This window comes from Ahaetulla prasina, chromosome 1, assembly GCF_028640845.1.
Source record: "Ahaetulla prasina isolate Xishuangbanna chromosome 1, ASM2864084v1, whole genome shotgun sequence".
Lineage (NCBI taxonomy): Eukaryota > Metazoa > Chordata > Lepidosauria > Squamata > Colubridae > Ahaetulla > Ahaetulla prasina.
The window spans coordinates 270,872,438-270,891,664 of record NC_080539.1 but is presented as its reverse complement, the minus strand read 5'-3'; the positions used below and the strand labels follow the sequence as shown (position 1 = coordinate 270,891,664).

The window sequence follows — 19,227 nt, the reverse complement described above, 5'->3', positions numbered from 1 at the left end:
ATTAAACTAAACTGTAGTCTATTCAGCCCATCTTCTTCTTTCTCCTCAGTGAGTATATAGCATCAGATGCCTTGATAATCAATGTCAGGAATCCTTGTAAGAAGTAGCTTCAAAGAAATGTTATAGCTATCGTTTCCAAAGAATTCTCTATTTTTTTTTCATGGTCACTTGTTCTTAGTGTCTTCTCTTTTTAAATCCCACAATCACTCACAACTGGCCAATGAGAGTTGAAGTTCAGCAACACTTAGTACTTCATTACTTTCCCAACTAAAAGGCAATATGTTTTATGGAAAATTTTGTGTACCATGTAGATCAGGGGTGTCAAACTCGCAGTGTCACATTTTAGTCACGTGAGGTATCATGATTTCCCCCCCCTTCGCTAAACCGGGGTGGGGGGGCATAGCCAGCACATGACGCATCCGGCCCGCAGGCTGCGAGTTTGACACCCCTGATGTAAATTAAATTTTAATCTAGTTTTTTTTGCTGGTAAAATCATCTTGCCTTGCTGTTAAAATCAAACTACTGATGTTTTTCAAACTGTTGAGATATTAGATTTAGATGTATCCTTATACTTCCGCAAACTGTCCTGTATATAGAGAGCACCAGTCATTAAAGTTAGCATTATCAGGTCCCTTTAATCAACTGTAACAGTGTCTCACTGATAATCAACAGTATCATTAAATATAAGAATATCCCTATTTCATAATTAACATAAATGTTTTGCCTAAAGTGGATAAAAATGTAATTTTGCCTGGCTCCATTGGCAGATGGTATGAAGGCGGCATTCTGTGATTTCTAGTATATTTTAAATGCATCCTACAGCAGAAAGAAAAACAGTGATTATCAAAAAGTCAATTGTCATTCTGTGTCTTTGGAAAAATACCCATTAAAGATAAAGCCAGTTTTAATTAGATTAAGTATCCAATTACTGTAATTACATTTTTTTTAAAAAAATCACATCATGAGGATGACCCTTTTCAAAAGGGTTGCAAGAATAATTAGTGTATTCATATTAACCAAAATGTATTGGATAATATTTATACCCAGAAGGCAAAGTACATTACACACATTTCACCTTTGGGGAAAGCTTGTAAATGTTTTGGCAGTAGTATGAATATTTATAGGCAGGAATGTGCTTTAGTAAGATTATGAGAGAAAGCATTTATATGCTTACACTTTTTACCCAAGGGTAAAGTATACATAAAATGTAGCACAGAGATTATGGATATGCAAAGTACAATTTAAGCCTGGGCATTTTATATTGGTTTGTTTAATTAATTGGTGCTGCCTATTTTTAATTTTTGCATCCAAAATGACCCAAAAATCCAAGCACTTTTTTATTCAGTGACCATGTAAACAAATTTTGCAATAGAGGACACAAGATGCAGCATAGAACTTGGGCATTACTTCAAAGCAACCTGGTCTTTAGGGATGACAAAGAACAGGAATCTGTTCTTGCTAAGAACTGAGGGGATGTCATGGCCATTCCAAGTGGTTACTGTCTGTTAGGCATTACAAGTACTAGTACCACTGCCACTAGGCCAGGATACTGATGTTGTCTCTGGAGGACATAATTTAGAAGTCCTCCTAACTGAAGAAGCTATTAATCTTAGGCATTATGCTGAAAGAAGCCTTGATGGTCATACTGTTGTGGTCCATCAGCAGCCCGTGGCGCTAGCACGGCTAGCTAGTGGAGTCGGAAAGCAAGGAGATTGGAGAGGACAATGGGCCAGGGGAAGGCCTGGACAAGGGTTCTGCGTTGGAGGCAGAGATGGGGCCAGGGCCATCTGGGAGTGATGCGCGGACTCTGGAGCCTCCAGAGGTGGACAGCAGAGAGGCAGAGGAACAGGAGTAGCCTGTTCCTAGTGCACACATGCGAAGAGCTGCCAGAAGGCAAGAGCAGCTAAAGCAAAAAGGATGACTCAGGAGTAAGGCCAGGAGATGACTGGCCCCTCCCATAAGGTTTAAAAGAGCAGCAACGGCTCTTGGGCTCTTTGTAGGAAAGCAACATTGCTACATCTGTTTTGAGTCTGCGTCTCGTTTCTGAACTTCATGGGGTTTTGCCAAGAAAAGCCTTTGGCAGGGTGCCAAAGCAGATAAAGGTTTGTGATAAGGCAGAAGGACTTTTTCTGAAGGACTTGTTTTGGAATTAATTTGGACTAAGCTGGGAATGAAGTAATTTCCAGCTGTTATAATAAAATAGGTTTGTTTGTGAACTAGACTGTGAGTCTAGTTCACAACACATACATCATCTTCATCATCTTCAAGGATATATAGTTCACCTTGAGTATAACTGCTCAAGTCTAAGGCGAGTGAATACAATCTTGCTGTATATACAATGAAGGGAATACATACTTATATTGACCACTAAAGTATTTGACTCCTGTTAGAATTGTGCTTGGAACCTGAAACTACAACTCCCAGCATCTTCCAACATTTGCCATACTGTCCAAGCCTAATGGAATTTGTTTCAATCAACATTCTGAGGGCCACCAAGGATTTCCCATAATATAACACTTATCTTTCTTCAAATGGCAATGCAGCTTGTATCTGAGAAAAGGAAAAAGCAGCAGAGACATTTTTAGGAGGACTAGGATGATGATTCCTTAAAGTCAAATCACAGTCAGAAATAATACTGCTGACTCCATCACAGACACTTGGAATCTACATGAAGATATAGCTTTATCAAATTTCCCCCAAATTCAGTGTATAAACAGCAAAGACAACAATACAATAAATAGAGACTAATACTAAAGATTTTGGGACAAGATGTAGCAAATAAAAGGTAATATTGGACTTAAAACAGCACAGTGGATTCATTTCTAGGGCAAGGGTTACCAGGGAAATATATGTATACAAAATTTGTAGGGATTTGCCATAGAAATGCAGATCAATGGAACATGACATTTTCAAACTTGTTACATGATGTTGCATATCTTTTCAGAACTAGAGCCAATTGTTCAGAATAGAACTTTTTAGAACCAGAGCCAATCGTTTTGAATTTGCTCAATAACATATAAAGGTTGCAACTGCTTAACAAGAATATCCTGATTTATACCTTTATATAGGTATACTTTATATACTTTATATAGGTATACTTATATACCTATAAGTATATAACTTATACCTTTTCACTTGAGTATACCTGATGATTGTGTAGACACAACCATGTAGTTTTCTTAGTAACTACACTTAGTTGAGTCTCTTTCTATTTTGATCCTCGGAATCAGAGCTAAAAGTCCTTTGCCAAACCATGCTCAAAAATTACTATTTGTGCCCAACAAACTTACCTACACCAAATCAAAACATGAAAAGAAATTAAGCAACTACTCCAAATTTTAAAAAAGAACTCTAAAGAGCAGATCCAATTTTACTATAGAAAAAACACAGCACTGATGTCTGATCTGATCATCAAGATCAGATGATCTTGAAACCAAGAAGAAAAGATAGGAAGAGCCACATTGCCCCCATCTTCTCATTTCAGTCTTTTATAATCGTGTTCATGTTGTCACTTCCCACATGCTCTCATATTTAAGATGGCACTAAAGAAAAGCAAAATTTTCCTTTTTAATCAATCTTTCAATCCAACTGCATTATGATGGAAAGTTCTATCAACACTAAGGTAACCGACTTCCTGACATACTAAGAGGTGAGAAAAGGAGAACACAATAGGAGAATAGGAGTAGAAACAGAAAAGTTACATCAAAATTCAGTATTCTTTTTTTATTCTTAAAAAAACAGCAACAACTTAAATGCAAAGTCGTATTAGGTAAAAGCCTTACAATCATGAAATTTTCAGAAGAATCAACTTCTTTCATCTTTATTTATTCTCATGAAAAATGTATTAAGAGGATCAAATAGAATCAATCTTTTTCATTCGGGAGCACTTACAGCTTTCCCTTGTAGAATTAACCCAAGTCTAGTTTGGTCTCAAGACTATAATCTTATATGGAATTATCATTCACCCTTGCTTTTAAATCAGGATAAAACAGGATCCTGCAATGCCCAAACTACTACAAGTGTAGTTCAGCAAATGAGAACTACAGAGATCATTCTGAGTGCAAGAAAGGACATTGGATTGTGCATCCATTTTACTGAATTATATTCAGACACCAAATACAGTCAGAAAAGAGAGGTGAGAAGATGAAGAGAGGGTCCATTAAAAATTGTTAAGTCACTGGGAAGGGCAGAGGCTTTCTGTTAATCAGTGGAACAACTTGCCTTGAGAAGTTGTAAATGCTCCAAGACTGGAAGTATTATAGAAGAAACTGGATAATCATTTGTCTGAAATGGTATAGGGCAGTGATGGCAAACCTATGGCATGCGTGCCAGAGGTGGCACACAGCATCATCTTTGATGGCACGTGAGCCGTCGCCCCAGTTCAGCTCTCTTGCACATGCGTGTACGCCTCCTGCTGGCCAGCTGGTCTTTGGGTCTCTGATGCGCATGCACAGAGTGCATGTGGGGGGGGCATGGGGCACATGTGGGGTGCATGTGCACATTGTATTTTGGTGGTTCATGTGTACACTTTGGGCACTCGGTCCGGAAAAGGTTACCCATCACTGGTATAGGGTTTCCCGCCTAAACGGGGTTGGACTAGAAGACCTCCATGGTCCCTTCCAACTCTGTTATTCTATTCTATTCTAGATGGCACCGCCTCACAAGACATCCATGTCTTTCTCCTGTAGACCACAGGAACAGATTATGTTTACACAATGATTATAAACAGATAAGGTGCATGCAGCAGCATTGGCTTGTCTATGTGTGGCTTCATACAGGTTATGTAAACCCAGGTTATTTGGCTAGCTTGTGGATCAACTAAGCAAAAGCAGAAGATTGGTTCATTCAATGTTCAGGTTTCTGATTTGGGTATTACTGGATGATACCAGCCAATATTTATATCACCTATTTTCCTTCCCTTTTGAACCCTCTTCTGGCTATTTGGTCTTTGAATAATAGCATGGAAACTGATAGAACAGCCATTGATAAAGAGGCTGTGTTCGCATGACACACTAAGTCACAAACCAACCAACCGCAGATCTCATGAAAGTGCAAACCCAACCTATGCAAGCAGTTTATGTCTCCCACAAGAATGAGAATGAGTCACAAAAAGTAAACAAAGGATACAGAAGTGAATTATCCCAGGCAGCTAATACACCCGTGCAAACACACACACACACAAAGCCGCAAGAGGAAAGAGGTTGCTCGCTTTTAACAAATTGCTTGATCCGTTGACTTCTCACGCTGGGTTCTGCTTTCACCCCGATCAGATACAGCACAGAACGAAAACAAGAAACCAAGTTGGCACCAATAAACCACCATCACTAAAAGCAGGATGCATTCGGGTTTAGACGTCAGAGCGACTTAATATCTGCATGGGTTCAGCTCCAGGCAGGGGAAGTGGTAAGTGCTGCCACCAATTGGCCACAGCAGGCGGGGCACCCACCAATCGGACAGAGCAACCTTTGAAGAGCCACAACCTCTTTGACTGTAGAGTCTAGAGACCCGGAGTCATCTTCTTCAAGCGCTGCCGCTACAACGGCGGCCCAATCACAGCCGAGCAATTGCTTAATATCCCCGCCTCTTCGAGTAAGTCGCAGTTTTTCTATTGGCAGGCCCCCGTGTGGACTACTGAAAGCCTGGCCGTGTCTTCCGAAGCTGCCCGCGCGCATGGCAAGGGCCTCCTACGCAAGCGCAGTAAAGGCACGCTTTGCCGCTCTTCTCTCACGACCCTGAAACTTTATGGTAACGCCGTGCTTGGTAAGGAGAAGGGAGCGGATGTGACGCTAAGGGCGAAAAAAAAAATAGGCCGGATCGATCCTATTTCCGGTTGTGGCGGGTATCAGGTTGTTGCCATGGCGTATTCCACGGTCCGGAAAGTGGCTCTGGCTTCTTGCTTCGTGTTATGCGTATCGCTGCTCCTGCCGAAGTTTCTCCGCTCGCGGGGTTGGAGGCAGCCGGAGCCCTCCACGGTCGCCCCGTCCACTGCCACGCTCGAGGGTAAGAGGCAGCTTCCATCCCGGGGGCCCCGAGCGGCTCCTCTCGATCTTGTCCTAAGGAGTTGCGGAAGCTGCACAGAAGACGGTCGCTCCCCATTCCGCCTTATGCTGCGAAGGTTAGGCGTTCAGGAAGGATAAAGACCACAGTGGATCCCGCTTTATATTTAATAATAACAATATTAATATTATTATTAATAAAAATAAGTACCACCTTAAGAAGTTACTTGGTTGATATCTAGGATGTTGTCAGCAACCCGTATCAACCATTAGCACCAGTCAGTGGTATTTGTGATGCGTTTTTGAATGTACTGTTGACTGATTTTCGTGTTTAATGAATAATTATTATTATTATATAATACAGATTATTATAATATAATATTATAATACAATATAATACAGATTTGCCTATCCCAGGACCTTGCTAAGGATTCGATAGTTAGATAAAAATGCCAAACCCAATCTGAACAACTGGCTGCCTACGATGAATAACAATAAAAATTATTGATAATAGTTAACAATAATAATAATGAAAATATTTTAATATTGAACCGTATCTTTGATAAATCCTGAGAAAGGGTGAGGTAAGAAAGAATAGCAGATATGGTTGTATCTCTGGGCACAACCATACAATCGTCCCTCCCTATAAGCCCTTTTGCAAAGCTATATAGATATATATCCCTTATGAGGAGTCCTTGGTTTTACTCATTTTCACAAAGCTATTAAAGTCTGCCAGTTATTTTTACCAAAGGTGCCTATGAGTTTCTAGACCAGTATAAAGATGTTAAGGGAGGAGTAGGCTGAAAAATTCACCTTTTCACTGGCTGTCTCATCGTTTGAAGCAGTGCCGCTCTAATTGGTAGTCAAATCTACTGGTAAATAAAATTACCAGTTTGATCTGTGAATTGCTGCAGGTCTTTGGGCTGTAGAAGTAAAATGTTATTACACTAGAACTTTTTTCTGCATCCTTTGTGCCTGTTCTGCATTCAAAATCTTATGTAAACAACATTATAGGTAGTGTGAACAAAGCAGCTAATGCTAATATACTAATTCCATACAGTTGCACTAACAGTATTTTATCTCGGTGTTTGTAATCCTAAAATGGCATTAAAATAGCAATAAATTCAATATATATTTCTAAGAAAAATTGCATTTTGTTTTGTTTCTTTGAATCATTTCATTCATTCACTCATAAGCACTTGTTTTATCTTTCATTGTATTCCATTTCCTAGCTTTTTGTAATGATCAGTTATTTTCATACATTTTATGTTCTCATGTCCATTATTATTTGCTGATTATACATATTTTGGATGTTTTATATTAAATATAAATATAAATATTCAAATGATCCACAATGTGTTTTCCTATTTATTGTTTTCCCCAACCCTCTATTGAACTATCAGTCTTTCTACATGACATGCATCATTGCCATTATTCTAAAGTGTGTTTACTGTTGCTGCCCACATCATTTAAAATGCACACATGCAGGGAAAATCATTATTTGTATTTTAATACAGCTTATCTGCATCCTTTGAATGTTAGATGTCACCACCATAATCATTACTTCCTCATGTCATCTTTTTGAGTCATACTTTTAGTACCAAAATGGAAGCAGTAAATATTTTTCATTGCAACAGAAATTTAATAATGTTTCTGCTTAAATTACATTTGCATAAGATATTATTAAAACAAGTTCACCCATATGTTTTATTTATTTTTTAATTTAATTTGGAAGCCTTAACAATGAACATTTAAGATATGTTCCTTGTTCTATGTTTGAGTGGCACCAATTTTTATGCGAGATTACTTGTAATGCTTTTCCAAAACTAAAGAATTTCAAGGTCTGAATATTTGAATAGGCAGATGGTTATAAAATGTGTATGCATTCTCCTTGGAACTGATTTTAGTTATTATAGTATCAATTATTTTAACTACTGATAATAAAGCATGGCTACAAAATATAAAGGTTAAAAAAGAGAGCCATAATCAGAACATTTGAAGAAAACTCAATTCAATCAACGATTTGCTAAAGGTATAGTTATTTATGCTTTGAATATGTCAGTGTTCAGTAGAATTATAGTTTTGTAAATGAGGAAACCTATTTGGCTGGAATTTCCCATCAAATGCACTGCATTAATGATAATGTGCAACAAGGTCATTGGAGATTAATTACTAACTTTCTACAGTGAATTCTTAACAGTGCTTACCAACCTTTCATTGGTTTTATGCAGTAGTTACAAGATGTTTTTTAAAAGGACATTCTTTTACACATTTGGAAATATCTTTAAACAGCATACCAACAGCAGTAACTGAGAGAGACCTAGTGAACAGCCACTTAAATATGAGCCAGCGATATGCTGCATCTATCAAAAAAGCCAATCCATTCTTAGGCTGCATCAACAGAGGGATAGTATCAAGATAATGTGAAGTGTTAATACCACTCTGTAATGTCTTAATAAGACCACACTTTGAATACTGCATCCAGTTTTGGTCACCAGGATACAAACAAGATGTTCAGACTCTAGAAAGGGTGCAGAGAAGAGCCAACAAAGATGATTAGGAGTCTAGAGGCTAAAACATAATGGTTGCAGGAACTGGGTATGTCTCGTCTTAACAAACAGAAGGACTGGCAGTGACATGAGTATTCCAATATTTATGGGGCTTTCACTGAGAAGGGGAGAGGTGTCAACCTATTCTCCAAAGTGCCAGAGGGCAGAACAAGAAAAAACAGATGGAAACTTACTAAGCAGTGATACAACCTAGAACTAAGGATAAATTTCCAGACAGAACAATCAGTAGAACGGCTTGCCTCCAGAAGTTTTACTGTAGATGCTCCATTACTAGAAGTTCTTAAGAAGAGCTTTGACAGCCATTAGTTTGGAAAGGTAGGTGCTCCCGCTTAAGCAGGGAGTTGGGTTAGAAGATCTCTAAGGTCCCTTCCAACTTTGATATTCTGTTAATATGGAAAACTGACAAACCTGTCTTGTCTCAGCTTTTATTTCTCCAATGGAAATTATATGAAAAACATTATGATTGATTGAGGAGAGGGGGAATTTATGGACAAAAAGCACAGCTATGTGATGACCTGACCAGTTTTATCATTTAATGCCTGATTTGTTCTAAATAGCTATAAATTTGAAGGGTAAGTCCCAAGGACTCCTGTGCATCTATAGTAGTCAATATCAAATGTTTCAGAGCACATTCTGGAATGCATACTGATTTCAACATAAACTGGAAATAATTTGGTGTAGTAGTTCTGACTCCAGGCTAGAAACAAGACCATGAGTTCTAATTTTCCCTGAGCCACAAATTCAGTTGGCCATACTCTCTCGGCCCTAGGAAGACGGTAATAGCAAACTGCTTTTGAAATCTTGCAAACAAAACTATTGACCCAAAAGCAAACAAACAAAAATGCTGAAATGGTCCAACCTTGCAAGCCTTGAAAACATTGATGGTCATTGACAAGCTATTCTCAAGTTTCTCCAGTGTCACTTAATGGTTGATAAAAAGTTTCATAACCTGGGAAAGCTGAACATTTCCTAAAATGTAATTTCGATGCATGGTTTGACAAGTTTTGGGTAATTCTATTTATATTTTAAAATGTGTATGTATATATGTATGTATGTATGTATGTATCTATCTATCTATCTATCTATCTATCTATCTATCTATCTATCTATCTATCTATCTATCTATCTATCCATCTACTGATTTAGCAACTGGTCACTTAGTGACAAATTGAATTTACGATGGGCCTCCCCAGAGATATTTACAACCAGTTCCAGAGTTTTAATCGCCACAGGCCACATGATCGCATTTGAATGCTTGGAAACCAGCATGCATTTATGGTGGTTTGCAGCATGCCATGGTCACATGACTGACTGTTAGCTTTTTTTTTTCTTGTTTCTGATATTTACTTCTGGTTTCTGACAAAAAAACAACTATTGAAGAAAACAGGTTTGCTTAATGACCACTACATTCACTTTATGGACACCACAAAAAAGGTCATAAAACTGATCATGGTCATGGAGTAACTTGCTTAACAACCACCATGACTTACGACCATAAATTCTGAGTTCAATTACAGTCATACATCCAGGGCTATCTGTAAATTGCAAAACTAACTGATTTGATTGGTTTGGTAATTGTTGATTTGAGAGCTTTCATCTTCATGAATAAGGGGAAGAAGCAAAAATACTTCTACACCTGTGGGTGCTCATCTAGCTTTTCTTTGGTTATAAATGTTAGCTCAATTCAATTTTTTCTACCAACTTTTCAGCTTTAACTGTTTTGCTAGCTAAGCAGAACAGCAGTATTTCATATAAATTGCGAACATTTTGTTTTAAACAAGCTATCAGTATCATAGCTGATTACTGCAATTTTAAACATTCCCAAATATATTAAACTATCCACTGTCAGTTCAAAATATATGCTACCAATTCATGGAGACATTATCATCTGGAAAGACTATTTTGAGAGCTTTATTCAATGGCTCCATTTAGCTTACAGAATGTAACCAGTCATATTAACATTTGTATTTCATCTATTTATTAGGTTCTAAATAAAAACAATGTCCTAATATAGATGAATCAGCAGGACTATTTGCTTTAATTAATAGCACTTAACAATAGCATTTAGACTTATATATACCGCTTCATGGTGCTTACAGCCAGTGGTGGGATTCAAATAATTTAACAACCGGTTCTCTGCCCTAATGATTTCTTCCAACAACCAGTTCACCAAATTGCTCAGAAAGTTAACACCTGGTTCTCCTGAAGTGGTGCGAACTGGCTGAGTCCCACCACTGCTTGCAGCCCTAAGCGGTTTACAGAGTCAGCATATTGCCCTCAACAATTTGGGTCCTCATTTTACTGACCTCGGAAGGATGGAAGACTGAGTCAACCTTGAGTCTGGTGAGGATCAAACTCCTGGCAGGGAACAGAGTCAGCCTGCAATATTGCATTCTAACCACTGCTTAGCTAATAATCTGCTATGTTTATTTTCTTTATGATTTTTTTTTTCAGGGAAAAGCAGTAGCTATTTTACTCCAACAACACATCCCCAGATGTCTCCAGAAGTCAGGCCGCCTGCTTCCCAGTTTCCAAGATCTCACCTTGCTGAGGCTATTGCCAAAGCCAAGGGTGGAGGTGGCGGAGGAGGTGGAGGCAGTGGTACTGGGAGAGGTCTTGTGGGACAGGTCATCCCAATATATGGATTTGGGATTCTGTTATACATCCTATACATTCTGTTTAAGGTAAGATATTCATCTTCACCCTTAAAATTATTCTTGTATCAAGAAAATACGTTGTAAATTGTGGGTCCTGAGGTCACTTTATAGGAATCTTTATGGTAAAGATGATATTTATTTCTACCCAGTAGAAAATTATAGAAGAAATAGCTGAGCAACCGAAAGATACATTCTATCAATTGCTTTTGCTTCAGTCATTGTGGGACTTAATTGGTGCTATTTAAGAGTGGTTAAAAAGCTAGCACAGGGCCACATGATGGATTCTGATGTTCAGAGCTCAGGCTTTGAACTGCCAGATATTCTCTCCCATATAAAGGAAAATAAGTAAGGATTTAAAGTTGAAACTGATTCTATCCTTAGAAATCTTGCAAAGATTAGGGACAAATATCACATAAAAATCCAGGGTTTTGTTTTTTTTTCCTTCTCTCTATATTCTTTGCATAAAGCATTTTGATAAATAGAATTTCAGTGGCTTCTGTCAAGTTTTGCCAATGTTTGTCCATTTTTAATAGAGTTTGAATGCTTATTTTAAGGACGGTATAAATGTTGCCTAATCAAAAAAGGACAACCCTACAATGTAAGTAACTCTTGGTTCCTTTGGCAATCAAGTTTTGGGAGTGTGATTTTAAACTAGGATGAAATCATGATTTTCAAGGTTAATTTATTTGTTAATTTGTAAGTTTAAACCAGAGATTCTTCAGTTTGGTCATTTTAAAGCTGGAAGATTTCTCTTTATTACTTTTCTTGATGTATGAAAGAGGATGGAAATGGAGTTACTAAACCCAAGACTTAAAATATCAGTAATTAATTGATATAATTAAAATTATATCAGTTATGGTTGAACTGGCCTTTTTCTCATTCTTGAGGCTTTTTAAAGATATTATTCTCACTATTTCTACATTAGTAACTTTTCTTCCAATTAACAGCTTTCTTCTAAGGGGATGGTCTCAACAGCCGAGCATAAATGTCCTCCTTCAACACCTGGAAATAAAAACCGGAAGATCAGTAAGTACTATTTCAAGTTTGAGATAGAATTTGTTTATCTATGTAGCTTAAAGGACTCAAGAAGACCTAACTCCATAAGACCTTGGGAGGCTTACTACACTAAAAGTCAATACAACAGGAAGGAAGTTAAAAAAAATCCATGTGCATCTAAAAAAATACACCCTCAAACAAAATTCTACAGGGACTTAACACCTTGGCTTGGGGAAATAACCAGGTTTTCAGAGTCTTCTTCAACATTATCTGGGTTGGAGCTATAGAATGTCTGGGGGATGCTGTACTAGAGAGTAAGTGTTGTGGTAGAAAAGGCACACTGACAGGGTCCCACTAGATGACACTGATTAATCAAAAGGATTCAGAGTATACCCACTACAATTTTATTTATTAATGAAATTTATACAGTCACCTATCTAACAAGAAATGACTCTGGCTGGTGTACAATAAATAAAGACCAGTACAGATATAAAACAAAGTATTAAAAATATAAATAACATTTTAAAAAGTAGATTAAAATAAAAATATTTACAGGCAGAGAGAGAGAGAGACTGGCTATATCCATCTCTGGATATAACATGTCAGGATTTCAGGATCCCCATGCCTGGAACTTCCAGAATATCAGAAAGATGGAACCTAACCTAATTGGAGGAGGGAAAATTTCGTAGGGTACGTGTGACAGCAGAGAAGGCCTGCTGCCTGGGACCCAATATATATATATATAATGCAAGTGGTACTGGTTGTCAGTTGGCCTTTGGATGCAATTTAAGGTGCTGATTATGAAGCCTTTCTTGGCATGGGACTGGGTCATCTGAGGGGGCCACTTCTCCCCAATTACAATAGCCCACCCCATTAGTTCTGGAAGAGGGCATCTTGTGCATATATAAGTCCCTGGCAGATGATATGCACAAGATGCCTTCTTCCAGATCTAATGGGGTGGGCAATTGTAATTGGGGAGAAGTGGCCCCTCAGATGACCCAGTCCCATGCCAAGAAGGGCTTCATAATCAGCACCTTAAATTGCATCCAAAGGCCAACTGACAACCAGTACCCCTTGCAGAGCCAGTGGTGTCACATGGGCTGACCAAGGCATGCCCATTACTTTCCAAACCATTATATATGAACCAGCTACAGCTTCTGAGTGGTCTTCAAAACAACCCCATATACAGATTATTTCAATAATCCAGTCAGGAGGTGAATAAAACATGAATAAGTGTCAGAAGGACCTCCCAATCAAAAAAACAAAACAAAAACCAACCCAGCTCTTACTGGTACACATCATGAATCTGTGCAGAGGCCTTGTTGTCCACAGCTTCCACCTACAAGCTGTGGATCCAAGACAATCCCTGCATCCCACAACAGTCTCAAATGGGAAGCAAACCATAATGTTACTTTTTTTATCACCATTGTTATTGCAAATGCTCACTGTCCAAGGCACTCACTAAATAAAGGCTACATATGTATGTCTGAACTTTCTACATACTAGTAGAAACGTTGCTTCCTGAAGCATGGTACAAACCAGTTTTCCTGTATTTCTATTCTTGAAATGTGCTACAAATAATGAATCCCCATCCTTTTAACTGACTGCACTGTATTTACTTCTCACACAATCCTAGACAAGTGTGTTTAAAATACATTTTTACCCCAGCCAGTGAGATTTGTTCTTGAGACAGGCTGTAACCTTGTTTCTCATCCAAAATAATCATTCCTCATCTTTTGCTGAATATTATCTGTGTCACTAGATTATGTTTCTAACCATGATGCAGGTTTGCCTTTCTTTGGGCAATAAAAATCAGACAGTGAAGAGAAATTGAATGCATCAGATATGCTGCTTCTAGCTTTAGGGATAATCCCCTCTCTCTTTTTCTGTTTGGATAGGTCTGCTTACTAGCATTCACGGTTTAGAACAAATTCCATTTCTTTTCTTGATGTACATTTAAGACAATCCATGCTTGTTTAATGGACTGAACTGTTTCAGCTGCAGCCACTGACACCTCCTGGAACTGTGTTTATATTACAGCTGACTATGAACTTGCTCAGCTTCAAGATAAACTGAGAGAGACTGAACAAGCCATGGAAAAAATAATCAACAGAGTGGGACCCAACTGTGAAAGGTATTGTTCTTTGTTGAAGGCTCAGTTTTAATAGTTACATCCAGAACAACCCTTTCAAAGGATGGAGAATCAGCTGCCTTTGACTTAATCTGAACTGATGTGGAAGATATAGTGGGGATTTTTGGAGTAAAGCAGATAGATAATTGTTGAAAATTTGGTATTAAGACAGGCTAGTGCTTGATGTGCTGTAATGCAATTAATTTTCAATTTTAATTAACTTAAGAGTAGGATTCTATGGCAAGAGAAGCTAATGAAAAAGAAGCAAGATTACAGTAGAGGTAATTCTTTAAAAGTAACAATGGAAGTGCAAACAATCTCAAAGTGTTTTTTGAAAGGGAGACAATTAAAAAAAAAACACCAATAAGACTGGACAAATAGTCGGTGAAGCTTACAGATATATATAAGAGATGAAAAGAGGGAGAATCCATCAAGGAAGACTAAAACAAGACAGGTGGACCAGATTTATAGAAATGCTAATAAGGAAAGCAAAAAGAAAAAATAGGGAAAGCAAAACTCAAAATGCCCTTGAGGCAAAGGAAGGATACCAAGGACAAAATGAGCTACTTCAAATACATTCCAAGGTGAAAAGGGTAAGAAGACGACAACATACCAACTTTTCAGTCCAGTTACCATGCAAAATGATCAGTGATAACAAAAAAGAGATAGAATTACTCAATTCTTTGGCTTGGTCAGAGAGGAGTCGAAGGGAAGGCTATCTTAAGCAGTCAAAATTACTCTTTTCTAAATCTTTTCCATCGGCCTGGTCAAATGCCACACCCCAAGTTACAGTGTCTTGAAACAGATTTATTTATGGCATTCCCTTTCTAAATGAAATAGTGAAACTAATATTCAAAATGAAGCAAACCTTACAGCTTATTATTCCATTTCTTTCAGAAACGAATCCCACGTAGCCATTTTTAAGAACAGCCCCGTCATTTGGGATGGGGGATAATCAGTTGGAAGGACAGCAGTCACCTCAACATGGCTCTTTGCCTCCGATGGTCACTCCTGACTATCACAATTTGAGTTTGAGTTCTTCACCTGAGCAGCATTTTTGTATGTACCCTATCCCGTTAAATGGCATGGTGATGCTTTTCTTTTTTTTTCCCCTTGAAAGAAAATTGGATCAGCATTCTGAATGCTTTCTTCTTTCTGTGATATTTAATTAGCACGGGAGAAAATGATGATAAAAAAAACGTAGGTCACTCAAGGGATGAACATACCTAAAAGGTCCCTCTTTCCATTTATTTCCCAATGGCTAATGCCTTTAGGTCTATTATATCATTATTTAGCGCTTTTATTTTCTTTAGTAATGTGAGTCACTAAATCCTGTAAAGGAAAAACAGACACTCAGTAAAATATCTGGGAGATTATTTTAAATCAGCGCTTCTTAGAACCCTGTTCTTTTTCAGTTCTTTTGTTTCTCTCAACTTTCACTTCTTTCACTGGAACTGTGCTGATAGAAAGGTAGCAGAGACCTTTCCTCGCACTAATAATACAGGTGAGGATCAAAGTGTGACCTTCCAGGTATTACTTTACTGCAGGTTCCACCATTTCTTCCTATTGGTTATGTTTGCTAGGGTGCTCAGATTTCATCTGAATTCTGATTTAGGATATTTAGGAATATAAGAAGTCAGAGTAGTCTGACCTCAGAGGATGGGAAATATTAAAATGATCATCAATATAGTTACTTTACATGTTGGTTATTGTAATAATTATATGTGGGCTGAATATAGAACAACTGAAACGTTATCTGTACCACATCAAAGTCTGAGTAACATTTATTTTTCTCCTTAAAATTAGACCACAGTGTGGCTAAAATATATTTCTGGAGGTCAATTTAAACTAACCAACCAAGATTTCCTGTTTCAAAATAAGCGATGGTGAAGGTTGGGCCATCCTCTCTCCACCTCAGTTTCACATACTACAAGACAAAAACAGAAGCTTCTGCCTCTGGTCTAAAACTAATCAGTTTTCTCTGTCATCTGAATCTGGGAAATTGTGACTTACCTTCTACTTTGATTCAAGCAGTCGCATGACATGGTAGCTGTTACGCAAGGTATCAGTTTTTGCAGTGCCCTTCCTATGAGAGCATTTAAAACAAACTATGTCACCATTTAACCTCACCCTTTTTCCCCCCCTGTAAATCATTCCTTCCCCCAAGAAGGAATTTGTAGTGAACACTCATTTTTTTTCCTTTGGTATTGGAATTGCCCCCAAAGGCTTATGGAATTTGGATTTTTTTTTTATCCCCGGGAAGCCTCACTAGGACTATTCCATTAAAAATGTGTGTAAATATTGTCCGACGCTGCTACTGGGTGTGCTTTAATTCCTATTCCACAGCAGGTCCCCAAATGTCACAACTGATCAGGAGAAAAGGCTTCTTCAACAACTCCGGGAAATTACTAAAGTCATGAAAGAAGGCAAACTCATTGACAGCATCTCCCCGGAGAAAGAAGCAGAAGAGGCTCCTTATATGCAAGACTGGGAAGGTTAGAGTGAAGCCTGCTCAGCTTTATATCTTATATTTTACTCCCCTTATAGTGAAAAGGGCACTTTGCAAGTACAAAATGAGGTATCTGCAGTACCACATTGCCTGTCTCCAAGGGTTTTGTATGCCTTTGAATCAGTTTTTGACTCATAGCAACTACCCGGGCTAGTGTCTGCAGTTTTCCTTGGCAAGGTTTTTCAAAAGTGGTTTGCCATCTCCTGCTTCTGAGGGTTGAAAGAGAGTGACTGGCATAAGGTCACCCATTTGTTCCAGGTGGGACTGGAATTCAGGATCTCCCAGTTTCGAGCCTGGTGCCTTAACCATTACCCCTCCTGAGTCCAAGTAAATCTAGAATTCCAGCAACACTGGCTTGAAAGAAAGCGTGATTGCAGTTAATGTCAGGTAAAATGCATTTATCACATGGCTTCCCTAAATTCCCAAAGTCTGGAAACTTTTATCAGAAATTCTAATAATATTGGGAATAAGATTTATAATCTAAGACGAGTTTATTTTATTATGTCTTAAGGTTATCCAGAAGAGACCTTTCCTGTTTATGATAATTCTGATTGCTTCAGGCACAGACAGGACACGATTCTGGTAGATTGCCCAGATCCAAGCCAGCCTTCTGCTGAAGAGATAGCTGAGCAAATGGAGTTTCTGGAGAATGAGGACTGTTTATATAGTGAAACTCTTTTGTCTGCTCTTGCCATAGTGAACAATGGCTCTGCAGCAGGATCTGAGAAGAACCAGCAGACAACATTCAGTGCTCAGAGTGGGACTGGCCATAACCTTGAGGAGTGTTACTGTTGCCACTATGAAGAGAATGATCCTGCTGTTCTAGCAGAAAATGCAGGATTCTTCTCCGACAGCTGCAGTGAAACAGAAGAAGTAGTTAAAGGGGAGCTGCTGTTGGACTGTGATTATGGAAATATGGTAGCCACAGAGCAAAATGATGAGGATCCTGATGAAATTGGTATCCTAAGAAAGCGAAACACAAAAGGCACCGAGTTGCTAGGACACTGAGGATTGTGTACAAACGTGTCACCTGCAGCACAGACTGTGATCTTTGGTTTTAGGACCAAGCTTAACTTCTCTGTTGTGTGCCCAGTCAAAATCTTGCAACAGTATTAATTGTCTCCCTCGCTATGGCTTCCAAAGATTTTGAAAACAAGAGAATTTTACATAGTTTTTCTATGCACTTTTCTTCAGCTTTTGTCTTCAAGACTGCAGCTTAGATTCACTGCATTAGCTAGCCCTGCAAAAAGTGCAAAAAGCAATCCAAGGAAAGGGGATGTTCTCATTTTTTCTCAGTGTATTTATGTAATAAGAACAAAACATGTCCTACATAAACTGATGTGGTTCATTTTTAGTAACATATAAGGGCAGCAAACGATCAATACATTTGATCATTATATAAGTAGTACAGTTTAGATAAGATTTCTTTGCTCATTTTGCTAAGAAGGAAAACCTTTCATATCTTAAAATGAAGAAATTACAGCATGCAAAAGATATTCCATAGGCCATTTGGTTGATGTAGTGGTTTGATTCACATTTCCAAGCTGAATCTCTGAAGGGATGTGAAATATCAAATTTCATTGGATGTTAAGACTGTCCAATGATCCGGATTTGAATAAGAGATTTGTTGGATCACACACAAGAGTATAACACCATCCTGTGACTCATTAAAATGGTCTCATTTTTATAGGGCCATGCAGCTGCAATCATGCAATCTTGAGAACAAATGGGATTGTTTCCTAAACGAGCTTGCAAACGGACACTGAGTTTACATTCAGGCTCCTATGGATTCAAAAACACTTGTGGGTGAAATTTGAAGCGTTGCACATCGATATTTGATGCTTGTGAATCAATCTGGAAATAATAAATCCTAATTTTGAAATTTGACAAGTTTTTGTGCATTTTATTTCCTAATAGAAGTGAAAGTCTAAATTGATTGATTTTCCCAATTGGTTTGGAAGTCTAAGTAGAAGAGATGCATTTTTTCAAAGTTCCAAAATTTGAATTGGTTTAAGGTCGATTTGTACATTCCTAGTACTTCCGTGTCGCCCCATCCAAAAAAATATAAGTTGATCATCTTGTCTGATAGCCAGAATTCTCCATAATTGATTGGTTGCTTCAGTCATCCCCAACTGGGATCTTCAAGATGTATTGGGTTGCAATTTCTATTGCTTCCTGGTAGTTTGATGAATTGCCATTGGATATGAAGTGACAGGAATTTTTCCCCATGCGGTGACACAGATTGGGGAGATCTAAGTATCTTTTTCTCTATCTAATTAAAAAAGGACCAGGTGGTGTCCTTTTGGCAAAGATTGCTAACATATTTTTTAAAGGAAACAAGCAATCTTGCTCATCTCACTTGTAGCTC

General features: G+C 38.2%; 1 protein-coding gene across 3 annotated transcripts; it reads left to right on the top strand.

Annotated features, from left to right (window-relative positions):
• Positions 1-2,831: 2,831 nt before the first annotated feature.
• Positions 2,832-18,688, top strand: RIC3 (RIC3 acetylcholine receptor chaperone). Of its 3 annotated transcripts, none has more exons than XM_058159295.1 (6): positions 2,832-6,000; positions 11,021-11,250; positions 12,171-12,249; positions 14,260-14,353; positions 16,700-16,845; positions 17,371-18,688. In XM_058159295.1, exons 1-6 carry the CDS (start codon positions 5,856-5,858, stop codon positions 17,865-17,867), a joined length of 1,191 nt encoding a protein of 396 aa, XP_058015278.1. In that variant the 5' UTR covers positions 2,832-5,855; the 3' UTR covers positions 17,868-18,688. The 3 variants fall into 3 exon arrangements, with proteins under 3 accessions (XP_058015278.1, XP_058015269.1, XP_058015287.1); XM_058159286.1 differs by having other exon boundaries at positions 3,599-6,000; positions 16,697-16,845; XM_058159304.1 differs by having other exon boundaries at positions 3,605-6,000; positions 16,697-16,845; positions 17,557-18,688.
• Positions 18,689-19,227: the final 539 nt, after the last annotated feature.